The following is a 17,327-nucleotide window of genomic DNA, read 5'->3' as shown; positions in this document are numbered from 1 at the left end:
TTATCTCCTTGCTTCCGAGCTTATTGCTCAGAACTCAGGTCTGTAGACAGGAATGCACACCTATTTTCCAAGTGCCCCTTTTGGCCAGAATTTTCATCAGTATGATGTGATGAGGATTGTAAACAAAATATGTAAGAGACCGTGTGGGTCCTCCTGCAGGCAGTAGTATTGATTGCAAGTAATTATTCTTTGGTTAGCTGAAAATAGTGATCCAAATGAACCTGGTCCATATGGGATGCAGGAAGTTAGACCAAAAGACAAAAAAAGTAAAACTTGTTGCACTTCCCTTGCAGAAGTTCAGTTCTGGGAGGTGTGCCTCCGTATGTGAGGGGAAAGTTCCTTGTGTGTCACTGAGGACACGTAAAAAAACCAATCACCTGAAATCAGTAATGGCGAGGGTGAGAATGATTTTGGCATAGGTGTATTGGGTTTGTGTGGCCAGGTTTTGGTAGCTGGGTGGCTTCTGTGAGAAGCTGCCAGAAGCTTCCCCCATGTCCAGCAGAGCCAGTGCCAGCCAGCTCTGGACCTGCTGCTGGCCGAGACTGAGCCAGTCAGGAATGGTGGTAATGCCTCTGCGATAACATGTTTAAGAAGGAAAAAAAAGGTATTGCCTGTGGTAGTTGTGGCCAGAGAAAAGCAGAGTGAGACTGTGTGGGAGCAACAGCTCTGCAGACACCAAAGTCAGGGGAGAAGACATGAGGGAGGAGATTCCAGCTCCAGGCACTGGGGCTGAGGTTCCCCTGCAATCTCTGGTGAGGCGACTGTGCCCCTACAGTTCTTGGTAGTAGATGGCGATGCAGAGATCCACCTGCAGCGCATGGAGAGCACCTGGATGTTGAAAAGAGATCTGTGAATCTGTGTGAGGCCTGTGCTGGAGCTGGCTCCTGGTAGGGATCTCCAGACCTGTGGAGAGAGGAGCCCATGCTGGAGCAGGTTTCCTGCTAGGACCTGTGTGTGACCCATGCTGGAGAAGCCTGTCCTGGAAGACCTACACCTCATGGAAGAGTGACCCACATTGCAGCAGTTTGTGCAGACTGATGCCCATGGGATGGACTCACATGGGGGAAGTTTATGAAGGACTGTCTCCCATGGGAGAGACCCCACACTGGAGCAGCAGAAGGACATCTCTGCCTGAGCAGCAGCAGAAACAACATGTGATAAACTGATGAAAACCTCCATTCCCTGTCTCCCTCCACTGGTGGGGGGAGGGGAGGTACAGCTGGGAAGGAGGGAGGGGTGGAGGGGAAGGTGTTTTTAACAGTCTGATTAACTGAGGGAAGGTGTTTTAACAGAAGTCCAATTGACTTCTTGTTATCCTGCTCTGATTTTGTTATAAGTAAATTTAATTAATATCCCTGATTCAGTTCTGTTTGGCCCATGATAGAATTTGGTGAGTGGTCTCTCCTAGACCTTATCTCAGCTTGTGAATCTTTGTTACATTTTCTCTCTTCTGTCCAGTTGTGGGAGTGACAGAGCAGCTTTGGTGGGTGCCTGGCACCCAGACAGGGTCAGCCCACTACAATAGGAAGTGTTCTTCTGATGACTTGCTAATTTGCACTGTATTCAACAAACCTTGCGTGATCATGCTGGATTATTTTAAGCCCCTGGAGTGATCAGCAGTGGCTCCTACCACCTTCACACAAGGGCAGTGCTCCTTTCAGTGGAGCGCTTGTAGCTCTGACCTGTGCTCTGATGGCAACTGGAACACTTCATGCCTGGAGCTGCCTCAGCTTTTGGATTTTTACTGTATCCCAGCATAATGAGGACACTCACATTAAAAAAAGCTTGCTAACGATTCCTTATCTGTTCTGCTCCTTTTTAACATCTACATGTGGACCTTCCTGGAAAAGCCCCCAACCTACTAAAAATAAGTTGAAAAATGAGCAAGGAGGAGTTAAATTGGTGTCCCATTTGCTGGTAGTTTGAGATAAAGTGCACTAAGTTTCCAGACTTACTTGTCTCCCAAGTGTGTGGCTGAGTTGCCTTCTCCAAATATTATAACTGAAAATTGTAGTTCAGTTAAAAGGTTAGTTATGCTTTTATTCTATTTGTCCCATCTTAGGTTGGTGCTGCTGAAAGATACTTCAGCCACTTGGGAACTTGAGTCGATGGAACTCCTTTCTGAAAGGTTGCCTTCTGCCAGGATTTCCCCCTGGATCAGGGAGAGGAGAAGGTGGAGGCAGGAGCTGCTGGTGCTCAGCTTGCAGAACTGGTTGATTTTGTCCCATAAGGATGACTGTTGTCTGGTCTCTTCATAGGCAAAGTTGATTTCCCTTGCTCTAGCAAAGCAGAGAATTTCAATGAGGCTTCTTTGCACGTGACTATATCTTGAGAATACATTAGCTTTGAGGAGAAATTATTTGATGTCGTCTGGCTCTGGCAGTGGTTTGACTTCCTTGTTTGATTTGCTTCCCTTAGGCATTGTAGCTCTCTTTAATGATTAGGTTAACAAATACATCTTTAAGGAGAAAAGTTTTATCATTGTACACCTAATCTTCTGGAAAACTGGGTAAGTGTACTCACGCTAAAAGGCTGTGTCTGTTTGTGGCATTGTAAACTGGAGTTTGGACTATTGCTTTCTCAAATCCATGTGATTACCTGGTGAAATAAAGGGTCCCAGTGAAGGCAAACGCTGCTACCAAAAATTCCATTAAGATCTCTGTCTTGGAAGTGGCCCATCCTGACACTAATTACTGTCTCTTGTGTGGTTGTGGGTGTTTGATTTATGAAAGGGCATAGTTTGGACCATTATGTGGAGTGGCAGAAATGGAATGATATATTACTGTCACACAAATGCTATCCTGATTACAATTGTAATTGGAACAATTCGTTACAGTTAACAGCTTTTTAGAAGCTACTGAAATAAAATTTAAAGCCTTTCTAAATTCCTGTAGCTCATACAACTGAATGCTTCCCTCTCCCTTCCCATTAATGCCAGTAGCCCCAGTAGTTACTGCTACAAGCTACTTGGTGAATTATTTATGGCAGTTTAAATTGCAAACTGTTTACAAGTGGAAGTAAATGAATGCTGAGCTCTATTGCTTTAAGAATTTGAACCAAAATATTTATTCATGCAGGGCAATAAATTACATAGGAGTAATGAAATATCTTGTTTGAGATATTTCTACACATCTTATTTGATATATTTGCTGTTGCATTCAGTGTTTGGATTATTGCAGGCTTTTAGAATTTGTGAGGTAATACCTACATAGCACAGACAGAAGTCAAAGAAATATATTTTTAAATTTGCCAAGGAAACATATATGTGCACAGACACAAATAATTTCTCAGATTCAGCTGTGGCTGGTGGTTTTCTCACCTGATGTCAGATAGGTGAGACCTTCCTAACTTCTGTTTTCTGCCACTTCCTTCCTTTAAATGTCCTGAGTATCAGCTGTTCATATAGATTAGTACTGTGGCTATCTGGGTCTCCTGGGAGACGTGTCTGAGATAATTCTGAAAGATTCTTGGTCTCTGGCTTAAAAACTTATTTTAAAAAATATTTTAATATTCATCCCAGATGTCTGTGATCTTTAAAGAGTAGTTAATTCTGTTTGCTGGCTCAGTTTCTTGATTGAAATTTAAATAAAAACTCACCCACCACATTCTTTGCTGTTAATTTATGAAAAAATGTTTTTTCAGAGCAGAATAATTATGTAATTACATCAGTTGGAGCCTATTCTGTGCCGTTGAAGCCTGATGTCTGCAGTGGTGACTGAGAGAGAGTAAGCGGCTGTCCAGACTGGCCAAGAGTGGCTAGGGACTTCATCACTGGCAGTTCTCACAAAACACACGCACGAGATTATTCAGCCTTAGGCATTTGCTGGGCTGTGGAGCCCCAAATGCATTATTCCTGTCACACGAGCTAAATACATTATTCCTGTCACACGTGGGTTTATTGCTCCTCTCATCTGTGCTGTGTTGGGATCAGTTAAGCAGTGGAGTTGGCACTGACATCTCTTCCTATTATACTTAAAATCTCTTGACACTTAACTCCTCTAAGAGAGTATCTTCACGGAAAAGTGCATCATATGCGAGTTACATATGTCAGTGGGCTAAAAATTAAATAGAATAGTACAGGCTTTTAATCTTTTCTTCCTCTGAAAATGAAAAGGTCTTTTTCTGCACAAGTCTTGGTAACTAAGGAATTCCTTTCCCCCATCTTTTTTCTACATGTTAAATGGGAGGAGTGCAGTAAAATGGATGATGTTTGACACCTTGGAAGGCAACTCTTTCCTTCATAAGGAGAAGAAGAGTCTTTGGGAGAAAGCACGGGAGGGCAAACAAAGTGTCGCAAGGAGGGCAGCAAAGATGGTGGTGAAGGGTCTGGAGGGGAAACCATCTTGAAGAACATCTGAAGTCACTTGGTCTCTTCAGCCTGGAGGACACTGAGGGGAGATCTCATTGCCATCTACAACTTCCTCATGAGGGAAGGAGAAGGAGCAGGCACTGATCTCTTCTTTGTGGTGCCCAGTGGCAGGACACGAGGGAATGGCCTGAAGTTGTGTCAGGAGAGGTTTAGGTTGGACATTTCAAAATGGTGCTTGGGCACTGGAACGGCTCCCCAGGGAAGTGGTCACAGCACCAAGCCTGAAAGAGTTAAAGAACCGTTTGAACAATGTTCCCAGGCACCTGATGTGACTCTTGGGGCTGTACTGTGCAGGGCCAGTTGGACATTGATGGTCCTTGTGGGTCCCTTCCAACTTGGCATATTCTGAGATTCTGTAAGACCAACATTGCTGAGCACATCTGAAGTCTCATACAGATCTTGGGATCTTTGGTCCTGGAAGATGTTTTGACATGTGGGGCTTAATTCTCTTCTTCGTTAGTAACCTAACCTTTTATGGTTAAAATGATGTTGCATGAAGATGTGCGTCTTTTCCATATGCTCTGTTATGCATTTCTGATATGCCCACTCTCTTTATTATGACTTTAAATTATTTGTTTACTATGTGCAGTGTGGTCTGTTAGTAGAAGTCATAATGCTGGGGTTTGGACTGTATGTAGCAGTATGTGTTGCTAATTTATATGCCTCAATTGCTGATAAAAATAAAGATCGAAAGTAGCAGTTAATTCCTCAGGGAAAACAGATCAGATTGTGTTGATAGAAGCCTGCTCTAGTTTCATGAATGAAGTATTGACTCATTGGTAGTTGATTCAGAAAAGTTGGTTTTTTTTTTTTACCCATGAGTTACGTAGTGTGCTTGTTTGCAATGTCAGACTATTTGCAAACAAAATAAAGATTATCCCTTTCATAAGAGGAAATTATATGTGCTATTTGAAATTTGCTGACTGTTTTTCACACTGGTGAATAATGTGACTGAATGGCACATGGGCAGTTCTAGCAAAAGAGAAATGCAAAATGGCACTAAATTACTTCAGGAAAAAACCACACAGGCCAGACAAAGAACGCATTTCAAATGCAGATCATTCCCTGCAATAGCAGGTGGGGCAGTAGAGCCCAACATGCCCCAGTATGTGACAATACTCAACCTTTGTTGGCAGCAGCCAGCCAGGCAGTGAAGTCACTGACATGTTTTATGATCACTCACTTGTAATGAGTGAAATGAACAGTAATGAACTGTTAAACATTCTGAGAAAATATTTTTTGAGAGAAAAGAACTTGGTCAAAGGTAACCCCCCATGAATTCAGGAAATTATTTAATATATTACTTAAAACACTGTTAGCAATTTGTTTTGAGTAGTTCTGACAGCAGCGTGTTGAGGAAGGTGCCTTGACCTTCTTATCAGAAAGTACCTCTAAATATCTCTCAAGAGTATTACTTACAGAAGCTGTGTATTTTTCAGTCTTTTATATAAAGTTCAATAAGAAGTATTTGATTATGCAATGTAAGTTATAACATTTATATATATGTAACATATATATATATATGTTTGTATTCTGTGGCATGCTTTTTTCAGCCTAATGAGGTAAACTCCAGTCCTGGATTTATTTGTGATTTGCAAGGTCTGCCAAGGTTTGGTTTTTTTTTTTTTTCAATTAAATGTGCTATGTGTGTTTGCTTTCCTAGGCTATTATTTACTGTGGAGCACACTGAGGCTTTTGGCTTTATCAACAGTTACATGCATATATATTATGTGTATATGTACACTCTTAAGTGTGTAAAACCCTGCAGCTGTAAATTAAAGGGTTATGAAAGGCAATGATTTTCTTCTTTGTTGAAAACAGTTTCTAATATTTTTTTGTGGAATTGTTTTTTGTTTGGTTGTTTTGCAGTTAAAAAATCTGAGTTTAGAAGAATTACAGATGAGATTAAAGGCTTTGGACCCTATGATGGAACGAGAAATTGAGGAGCTTCGTCAGAGGTACACTGCAAAGAGGCAACCTATCCTAGATGCAATGGATGCAAAGAAACGGAGGCAGCAAAATTTCTGAGTTTGTTTTCCTTTCAAACACAATACTAGGAGTCAGTGTGGACACTGGTAACTTTGTAAGTCAGAAGGAATTCGATTATGAGAGTTTTCAAAAATCCAATCTGTTAAATTTTCCTTCACAAGCAGTGACAATTGCAGCAGTCAAGAATATCCATATGGTGTTCTGCAAAGGCAGCAAAACACTTTACCACTTGTTTGCAGTTTCAGATGTTTAATGTAATAGAAGTCTAATCTGTTACTTCCCAGTCTCTTTCAGGTGTGTAGTGGTAACTTGGTGTTGTACATTGGGAATTGTGTTTTGGAGCACCTGGAATGTTTTCTTGATTGTGCAACACTACCGAGCCTTATATTACAATGTATTTTTCTCCCACATAGTAGCATATTTATTATGTAATCTTTGGTTATCCTATTTATTTTATGCCTGTTTTCTGTTGAGAAGTATTAGGATAATATTGTGGAGAGCAGAGTCAAATTAGATAAACTTACTATTGTAGTATAATGAAAAGCTGCTCATCACTGTATTATCTTTTAAAACTCCAAATTCAACACGTATCCTGATTCAGGACAGCACTTGAACATGTATCCAGCCCATTCATAGCAGTAAAATTTAGGAATAAAGTAATAGGCACATGTTTTTCTGCTCTCCTGAATCAGGGACTGTTGTACAGTCCAGTTGTTACACTACAGAGCATTCTTTGAGAGAGGAGTTCTGTCCTTTGTACGCACACCGAGTCAGCTGTCATTAAACAAGAAAACAAGTGCCTAATCAGTTTTAGTTTTTGTTATTCAGGAGAAGCAATACTTACAGTCACTCCTTAAGTGTAAACTTCCAATTGCTATTGCAATTCTGACGAGTATAAACCTCTATTTTGCACCGTAGTTTTATAATGAAGTAACAGCTACACTTTCTGGGTATGTTTTTTCTTTCATTTGGGGTTTTTTAATCACTGTTTTGAGGGGAGAGGGGAATTATTAGTGCTTTGCGGTTTGTTTGTTTTCGTATTGTAGCTACAAAGGGATAGTAATTTAAAAACCAAAGAAAATAAATTGAATACTTATATTTAATAAGTATAGAAAAGAAGCAACATTTAATAGCGTTCTGGGGGGTTTGTCCTGCAATTGCTAAACATTCAAAATTCCTGTAGTCTTCTGTTGGTAGATTTTGGGGACTCAGAAATGCAGGACCAAGCTCTTAATAGGTTTTTATAAGTTCTTGTCTGGTTTATGTTGTGGAATAACTATTGGTAGAATTTACAATGTTGTAAAAAATATTTGAGACTTCACAGAAAATGTGATCCACTCTCTGAACAATCTACTGTGTTCTCTATTGAAATCTTTACTATTGTTGCCTTGTATGTAAATAACTTCACTGTGATAGTCATACTTTAAACAAAACAGCTGAAAATATCTTTACATTCAGCCTTCAGCTGTTAAACTTTTAATGGTGACTACTGTATGGGCATCTTCTGTTAAACGTTTTCTGGAAGTTAGTAATCATCTCATACCTCTTAACATTAATTGTCAACATATGTGGACCATTTAGATGGAATAGTGCTGATTTTGGAAATGATGCATTATGTCACAAAGCTTATGCCAATGGAAACAAAAAATTCTTACAGGATTAGCATTCTCCAGCCATGCTGGTGCCAGTATTTGGGTTTGAGCTGTATACAGCCATCGCTGTCGTTGTCATTCTCTGTGTGTTTGCATGCACACCACGCTCTGACATGTAAACCCTAGTGGCAAATAAATCTTGTGACTATTAGAATGTCCTTATCCTCAACTCTCTTCATACTTCTTAGAGCAGTGACCATTCCTAGTGAAAATGCAAGAACACAGAAGATCTATAAAAATTACTTTAGGCAAGATAAAATGCACCTGGTACTCCTACGACTCACATTTATAGAACTAAATGATGTAAAGTAAAAAATGGTATAAACATATCACTGTGTCATTAGATTATAATCATAATGCAGGAAAAAAATAACAGCACCAACTTCCCCCTATTACTATGGTTCTTATTTATTTAAAGTAATTTCTGTTTCTTGAACTTTCTGTTCTCACAAGCTCAAAGGTGTGTGTGCATACATTGGTTTGTGTAGATATACACACGTATATATTCATATCTATATATATAAAAGAGAAAATATAGAACAGATTTAAACCATCAGGAGAGGAACCTAGCTTGCCTTTTCTTGGTGTGCCTTTTAAGCAAGGTGTCATTGTCTAGACACTCTTACGTGCATCCTCAGCAGCTAAATTTTCCCTTACTCAATCTTAAACTTCTCACACCAAAAATAAGACTTTGAGTTTGAGTAATGTGGCTTTACAGTGTAATAGACAATAATATAAAAGGATCACAAATTTCTTATTTTGTGTATTCTGAAAACTTCAGTAATGTGGTACCTTAAAGATGAACCGTATATCCCGAGGAACATCAATAAAAGGCTATTTTAGACCAGAGCTGTTGCAGTCTGACATTTGAAAGCTATCAGAAGGTAAATTACATCCTTTTTTCCTATCCTGATGTGTCTGCATAGAAACAACTCAGACTTCGTGCACATGCACGCACACAGAAATGGAATATACATGCATGAGGAAAATCTGAATGCCGTGAATAAAACAAATAAAACAAGCTACTTAAAAGGCTGAAAAGTAGCATCTGATGCACTGTTACAGGATGTTTGTGACCAAAGAATACTTTCATAAATTAATATGAAATTAGTATGTTGCCATTCTGGTATGGTGCAAACTACAGTCAGTGTAAGAGCTGCCTTGGGCTTTTGCAGCCAGCGTACGGACCTCTGAATCCTCTGCAAGCCTTAACATTGGACTCAGAGATGGATGCAACTTATGTTTTCTTTCTTCTGTTTATATAAATGAATCAAATCATCCATGTTGTTGACTACACATCTCTACTGGAGGATGAGCATCTCTAAGGGAAAGCCAATAGAACAATAAAAAGATATTTTAAAAGCAAGCCTTGCAGGAAATCTGGTAGAACTACTGACAAGTTAACCTTCAATAAGATTTTAACCAAGCAATTTCTTACTTGCTTCTGACTTTGTATGTTTAGATTTAGTAAGTTAAAACAATTTTGGAAAATCATTGCTTATTACTAAACATTTTTAATAAAAGCTAATTTTTCCTGTATAATTGTTGACTTGTTCATTCTAACTGAAGCAAAATTATCTTAATAGTAACCATTAGTGCTCATTTCCGTAGTCATCCCTCATGTTTTGTTTCCTTTCTGTAACACTGAGCACAGAAGCCCACGTCTCTCTAAGTCAGCTGTAGAAAGGATTTTTCCAGATCACAACAGTGCTGCAAGAACTAGAAGTCTGAGGATCCCATGAAAATGGATCAGGCCAGAAATCCTTAGTACTCCGTGGAAGTCCTTCTCTCTGCAATCTGATGTTGCTGAAGGCCTAATCCTGAGACAGCTGAGCATCACCCAAGTATCTTGGCTGTCTTAAGCTTGGAGGTGCTAGTGGACATAAGGGGTGTGAGTTGTTCCTTTGTTGTTCTCATGACACTAAAAGACCAGTAGGCAATGGATAGCCTTAAGTGGAAAAGTGGCTACATTTAATGTCTCAAATATGATTCCATTGCCTGTTTCTTTTCTGATTTTTTAAAATTATTTTCTTAATAACTTGCCCACAAATACATTTCAGTAAAAGAAACTCATGACCAATGCTCCTTAGTGAACCATGGTGCATTTGAAGTCACAGAAGTTTGTTGCTAATCTGGATTAATCTGACATTTATTGGATATTGTCATTATTTACTACTTATTTACAGCAAATAATAGCTTGTCTGCATTGCACAGTGTATTCTGATGAGCATGCACAATGGCTTTGGGCTGCTTCTCCATTTCAGATATAAATATGGCTCATGGTGAGTGAGTCTCTGCCCAAGTACATGGGATAGCCTGACTCACCATGGAAAGGCACTGGTGCTTCCAAGCAGAATGTGTACTGTACAGCTTCTGTGAAGCACTTGGTGTGCATGTGGCTCTATCAGAGTGGTATGATGAGGGTTACTTTTTCTTAATTGTATACCTGGTTATAAAGCTAATCAGAACGACCTCATGAAGTAAGAAAGTCTTTATTTCTTCGCATTCTTAAATGTGTGAAAATTCTTAAATAGGACTCCAGCTTACAGTAACATTTCTTTCTGTCTTTGCAAAGGCAGTGATGGATGTTAAATAGTTTAGCTTGAAACAGATCTTAGATAATCAAGTCCAGTATTAACCCAGCACAGCAAACTCCATACTAAACCTAAGTGCCACATCCACATGTGTCTTCAGTACCTCCAGGGATAGCGACACCATCACTTCCCTGAGCAGCCTGTTCCAGTGCCTGACAATCTTTTCAGTGAAGAATTTTTCCCAATACCAAATTAAAACCTGCCCTGGTGCAACTTGAGGCTGTGTCATGCATCTGGCTGGGAAATTTGCTGTGGGATATTTCAGGCTGTGATGCAGCAGTGTTATGCCCACTATTGACAGTGAAAGCCTTGGAGAAGACACATCCTGCATAGGCCATGTTGTTTCTCATGATTATGTTGTGCCAAATGGAGTAATAGCTTAAGCTTTTTGGAGAGAGGCAAATTACATTGATGGCTTAGTGTGAAGTTCTTAAGTTGCATTTGTGAAATACTTTTTCACAAAATGTGTTTCTCCTCTTTGTTCAGTGCATTCATTCTGGAAAGGGCCTATCTTTTACATGGTATGCTCTCATCCATTTTGATTTGGTTTAATTTTGTTAGCATTTTTAAAGCATGTGTGAAAATTCCCCATATTTTGCTCCATATCTTCCTCCTGGTCAGGAAAATGAATGTGGGCATTACTTTTAAGATCAACCCCTGAGCCAAGTGTCCTTTGGACATCGTGGGCACATGCAAATGTCAGCAACAGCTTTTATTCTCTTCTTCTGTTCAGAGATCACTGAAGTCTGAGCTGTCCTGTTTTTCCTTCCTTTGAAATGATGGGATGTTCAGATTCTAAGCAAATCTTTCTGAATAATTGTTAGTCCCAGACCAACAGATGCTTTATACTTCTTTCCATTATTTGCTACACAGTCCTCAGGACAGATTCACACTTCATTTCACTAGGCCTTCAGAGAGTCATCTGGGTTGAAGAAGAGTAGTATTTGTCACAGGAACAGGAAGAAAGAAACAATTTTTTAAAGTTTTCTTTGGGGAGAGAAGAAAAAGAATATGGCATCTGCACCTGGCCAGGCGGCTTGTGAGGCTAACTGTGGATTGTGGAAAAAATGTGTTGGCTGAAAAAAGCAAATCAGGTAGTCATCTGTACAACTTACTGCTCTGTGTTGATGTTTCACATCTGATTTTCTTCCATTAATGTTTATGGTCTTCAATGTTCATGCTTTATTTATCCCATTTCTACTTTAAAGATAGAAGTTTTAATTTTTTTAAGCTTTATATAAATGGAAACATACCATAACAGTGCTAAGTGGAAAAATGGAAAAAGAACCTAATCAAAGTCACCAAAGTGGGAGTGTTTTCTCCTCTCTTTGGGGTTACAGAAGCTTCTGATGGCAAACGTTTGTCTGTGCATGGAGAGACTTTGCATGCTCCAGCTCTGGGCAGACATGGATGGAGATGGTTTTATCGAGAGGGCTGGATGAGCCGTGCCCCTGCTCAGGATGTCCTGTAAGTGTTGTGCCCTGCTGGAGGCCACTGCTGTCCTGCTCCTCTCCCTGCCGGCCGTGGCGCAGGCGCTGAGGCTGCTGCAGAGCATGAGGAACCAACACACAGCAGAGAGCCCTGCTTTGCTCAGAGAGTCAGTGTTGATCTGGAAGCTGTTGATCCCCAGCAGGGCAGCACTAAGCTCAAGTCAATGCCTGTGGTCTGGGAAGCCTTGCAGGAGCCAGCTGTTATCTCAGGGACAAAGCCATGCTGTGGTGGCAAACAGCTTTTGATGCCACTTTACTTGGTTGGCTGATCTGCAGCATGGCCCATGACCCTTGGGAGAGATAAAGTTCCTTGTGTTTATTTTTTTATTGATGTACAAAAAATATTTAGGAAATTATCTCGGTGCAGTGGAAGAGTTTGTGTAGTGGCATCAGCTAACAACCTCTCCATGCCCTGTGCCAGGACCTTTCTTAGCACATTAGAACTCTTCCTCAGGCTCCCAAGTTCCTGCTGTGGGTGCTGGCTTAGCTTTGGCGGAAGTGATGGTGGGAGCAGGAATTTTTCATGTGCTGTAGGCAAACAGCCAGAGTTCCTGCCTAGTGCTGGTACTTGTTTGGTGCAAACAGGCCTTTCTAAAGGCTACAGAAAATTCAGAGGGGATAAATTGGGCACTAAGCAGGGGCTGCCCAGACCCAGGCGGCAAGAAGACACTGGAAAGAATTAAACTATAATCTGATTCTGGGCTCAAATACAGGTTTTCTGTCTTTCACAATGGCGGAAAACATTAATGGTATTCACCATTTACCATGGCACTGCAAACCCCAGCAACCTTAAAAATTTTTTCTTTAGGTATCACAGCTTCAGAAATTAAACTTGTAAATATACATGGCCACATGCTAATGTACCTGCATATATTTTCCTCTGTCAAATTAATTAAGCCACATATTGTTTACTAAAAACTGGTTTCCTGTCCTTGTGGATATTTCTTCTGAGGACAGATATTGCAGTATCTCTCCCTAGCTTCTCCCAGAGAAAAGCTCAGCCCTCCTAGTTCTGTTTCACTCCTCTGGGCAGTATTTGGAGCTGCCCAGTATAATTCTTACAGCTGTTCCTTTGCTGCATACAGGTGTGCCCAGAAGCAAGCACCCTACCCCCGCATTCCTCCTTTCATTCCCTCGGTGTCGGTGGAAGGATTGATGCATCAGAAGATGGCTGTGGCCCTCAGATGTTTCTAACACTGCTCTTTTTCCCTATTCATATCTTTCTGCTGCTTTGCACTCCTCCTGGGCTCCCAAGGCCTGCATGGTTGCTGTTTAAAAAAGCCTCACAGCAAATACATCAAAGAGGGATACCAAAAGCTTTTGAGTTGATTTATATGACACTAAGCCTTTTGTGTGATGCATCAATTTATATTTCATTTTTATTGCAGTACAATGAGGTATATAGGCTTAACAGCAAGAGGTGTCCTTTTGATCTCTCATGGCACATGAAAACAGGTGTCATAGTCCAGAGATTATGGAGGTCAGAGATTATTTGAGGAAGGATTAAGTAATAGTACCATTTTTCATAGCAACCATATCCAGAAGCATGAGATTCTTTTAAAAGTGCAGCTGTTATTTCAGTCTAGATAAGTCATATTTATTTGTCATATACCAATTTTTCCTGCTGAAAGAAGACTGGAATTTTTCAAAGTGTTTTGTATTAAAAATGCAGAACCAAGTCAAATGCTTCACTTACAAGTACAATAATAAAATAACTCCCCAAACTTTTCCTGAAATCCAGAAGCAATTTTGGGTTGCTTTTCCTGTTAGTTATCTTTCCAGAAAATGGCCTTGAGACTGTTCACAAAATAATGGGGTGACTGTATTAATGTTCAGCTCTGCACCAATTTATATACACATACAATTGCTTAGTCCAAATCCAATTTACTTTAGAAAGTGAACAGAATTCTCTGATGTGATGGGTACTGGTTCAGTATTTCAATAAATACAAGTGAAATATTGCTCTGACTCATTCCAAGAGTCTCTCATTCCATTAGAAACAAAAAAAACCAAAAGCAATTTGGTAACCCACTATAGGTATGTGGGTATCTCTCCTGCTAAGGAAACACATCCACCACTGATTGCTCAGCTTTTATAAAAATAGATTAGTTTTTGAGGCTGTTTACATTCCACAATGTAATGTGGGTAAAATCAATAGCAATAGTGTTGTGTTAGATTCAACAAACCCAAGAAGCCTATTTCTCCTAGTTAATTACAACTTCTGTTGACAAGCAGATGTTTAAACAGCCCCTAAATATGTAATTATTAGAATAAGTAAGGAATTGAGGATCTCTAGGATTATAGGACCAGCAATACAGTAATCCTGCATCCGAAAAATCAATGCAAATTTATTCCAAGAGTAAGTACAATTTTGAAGCCTTTTAAGTGTAGTTAATGTTGATTTATTCAGTCCATCAACTGACATAAGTTTATACATCTCATAGCACTTGTCTTCAGTTACTGTCTCCACAAAAAGCTCAACAGTTTGGTCCTATCTTTCAGCTAGAGTAGGAGAAAGTCTTATTTGCATAGTGTTTGACTAATGTGAACTGTTTAGTTCAGCTCTTTGCTCTGGAACAAGGAGCAACCATTCAGGCTTTTTTAGAAGAGCTAGTGCTCCATTTCTGAGCTGTCTTCCAGCTTCTGTCCTGCTCAGGGCTGAATGGGCGCTGTGCTGCACAGCCACGCAGCTGCTGTGTTCCCTCGTCACAGCAAGTGACAGAACCTGCATGGCCTTACCTCCCCAAAATACTGTGAGGCTGCCATCCTCATGTTTGGACCACTAGGCTGCTGTGAGGGGAGGATATGTCTAACACCCCTGGCTGTGCTTAGAAATTTGAAGTTGAAACTTTTGGAAGGTGGTCTCTGATTTTTGGTCTCTAAATGAGACCATGCAAGACGTGACTGTCCTGTGCACTTTGCAAGGAAAGAATTGAAACACTGTCAGTTGCAGCTTTGTTTTCTGTTCAGGTTTATTCTTCTTTTCTGGGCTGCATTGTATTAATGCTTTATTTTAAAAGCCCAGAACTGAAACAGACTAGCTTTTCATTCCCCACGGCTTTCTTCTCATCTTCTCTGGCAAGATGAAAAGATACACTTTGCTTTTATAATACTGCTTTCTCAGGATGGAAAATTGTCAGGTGTCTTGTTTCAGGTATCATTAACTGTCTAGCAAAGCCTTTTTCTTCTGTATTCTTGGTATGCCTAGGCTGACCTTCCTCTGAATCTAAAGGGATTCCTAAAGAAATCAAATGCACCTAGAAACACCTGCCACCTCTGTTCCTTTCCCAGCATGTTCAATTGCTCTGGTGCTCTGGGGCTCCTGCCGAGTGTGAGGGAGCATATTTGTATTTTTGTGTGCTGGTGGATGGGCCAGTACTGTGTTATTACTCATGAGAGGCAGAGACTTTTGCTCTCCAACAGTGCACTGGTAGCACTGGGGAGAGCACCAATACAGTTCCAGTTTGGGGAATGTGAGAGCCAGGAGTGGGGCTGCCCTCACCAACGTATAAGGAAGGCCCAAGCATTTTTGCCATCAAAACCATAAGCAAAATTTCCCTATATTTATAAAGCATTTCCAATACTGCAGCTGAGATGTCCCTTGCAAAAATCAACAGCCAGACCTGGTAGTTCACTTGCCAGGCTGAGTAAGGAAGGATTGGAGAAGGAGCTGCATGCTGACTTTGGCTGGTTGAGATGTCCTTGTTATGGGGCCTGCCTTGCCTCTCTGCTGACCCTGCAGGAAAGGGGAAGTCACATAAGGAGAGTAGGATGGGGATAAGCCACTCTTCTGGAAGGTGCTTGCAAGCACCTTCCCTGGTTTCAGCTGTCTTCTTCAGAGCATGCTCCCACAGGAAATGCTGAGAAGCAGCTCACCAAAGAAAAATACATCCAGGGCTTCTTCCTTCAATAGGAAGGGATCAAAATGTTAAAAAATGATCATGCTAACTGTGTCAGTAGGAAGGTGTGCCTTGATGTGGAAAGGAGAAAGAAACAACACAGACAGTAGATTTTTCCCAAAAGTATACCACAATTTTGACGTGTTATTTTCTGCCATACTTGGAAAACCTAACACAGGGAGGTGCTAGCCCATAGTTTGATGTGCCTAGGCACTGATACAATAGAAATAAATTAGAATTTACCTAACGGGAATCAAATGTGGATGGTCCTTAAGGGGGCTATGGTAGGGTGTCAGTATTCAGAACAATTCCTAGAACGGGACGGAACATGAATACCACAAACAGCATAGTAGTTTGAAAGGATAATTACCACTGGAGGTTGGTGGAATTGATGTTCCTAAGTCAGGAGCTCCAAACCCCCATTTTGCTGTGTTACAACCCCACCACGTCACGTTTCCTCATGTCATGGAGGCTGCAGGAATAGCCACTTTCAGGAGGTACAGGACTTGGGACAGGCAGCACAGCAGCTGCTGGCAAGCAAACTGAGCTGCTGTGTGAGTACCACTCACCTTCCAAGTAAGATAAGGAGTTTTCTTTGAAAGCCAACAGCGTCATCAGTGGAGTTATCTGCTCAAAGCTACACAGGCTTTTGCACCACACCTGCACATTAGGTGACAACAAGCAGATGTTGGACCGTGCATCTGAAAGTGGGCAGCTCTTAGGCTGCTTTAGATCTATAGAAGGAATTGTCAGATTTATAGCAGTCTTTGTCCAATTCCTGAAAAACTTAGCCCTGTTTATATCTGAACAGGGATTTGTGAGAAGCCAGAGCCCATTAGTACCCTTAAAGAAAAAAAGCAAGAGTGGGAGGTGCTGATGTTTCTTTGCACTTTTGTGAAGCTAAAATGCTGGATTTGTGCCACCGCCTCTTATGGCAAATTCATGTGTTTATCCAAGTGAGGACTTAGATGATTTAGGGTTGTGTGTAAAGGGTGAGGCGATGTCAGGCAAACAAATTTCTGCAGTGGGAGGTCAGTGTGAGTCCCAACACCTGCAAGATGATTCTCCATCCTCATTTCTAGCAGGGCAAATAAATTCCAGAGCCAGACCTTTGCCAACAGTGTCATGTGGTCTCGGGAGACACTTTCTAGACTGTTTGGAGGTTGCTTCCTCCACCTGACAACCCATAATTTTACATCTGAGAGGTGAAGAGATCCACAATCTTTATTGGGAGTTATGTTTCTTAGCAGCTTCAATGATTGCTCTGTAGAACTGTTGCTTTGAATAATGTATTACCCATTGCTCTATTTTTAACCCCATAAATTATTCTCAGA

At 40.7% G+C, this 17,327-nt stretch overlaps 1 protein-coding gene across 1 annotated transcript in view; it reads left to right on the top strand.

Annotated features, from left to right (window-relative positions):
- The window catches only part of STK3 (serine/threonine kinase 3), a 128,907-nt gene extending 119,358 nt beyond the window's left edge, over nucleotides 1–9,549 (top strand). Inside the window, exon 11 of the mRNA XM_041470835.1 lies at nucleotides 6,239–9,549. Coding sequence (XP_041326769.1) covers nucleotides 6,239–6,397 — 159 coding nt within the window. The 3' untranslated portion in view covers nucleotides 6,398–9,549. The remainder of the gene's footprint in view (nucleotides 1–6,238) is intronic.
- The last annotated feature ends 7,778 nt before the right edge of the window (nucleotides 9,550–17,327 follow it).

This window comes from Pyrgilauda ruficollis, unplaced genomic scaffold (genome assembly GCF_017590135.1).
Source record: "Pyrgilauda ruficollis isolate IOZ18807 unplaced genomic scaffold, ASM1759013v1 scaffold25, whole genome shotgun sequence".
NCBI lineage: Eukaryota > Metazoa > Chordata > Aves > Passeriformes > Passeridae > Pyrgilauda > Pyrgilauda ruficollis.
This window is presented reverse-complemented; position numbering and strand designations above follow the sequence as displayed.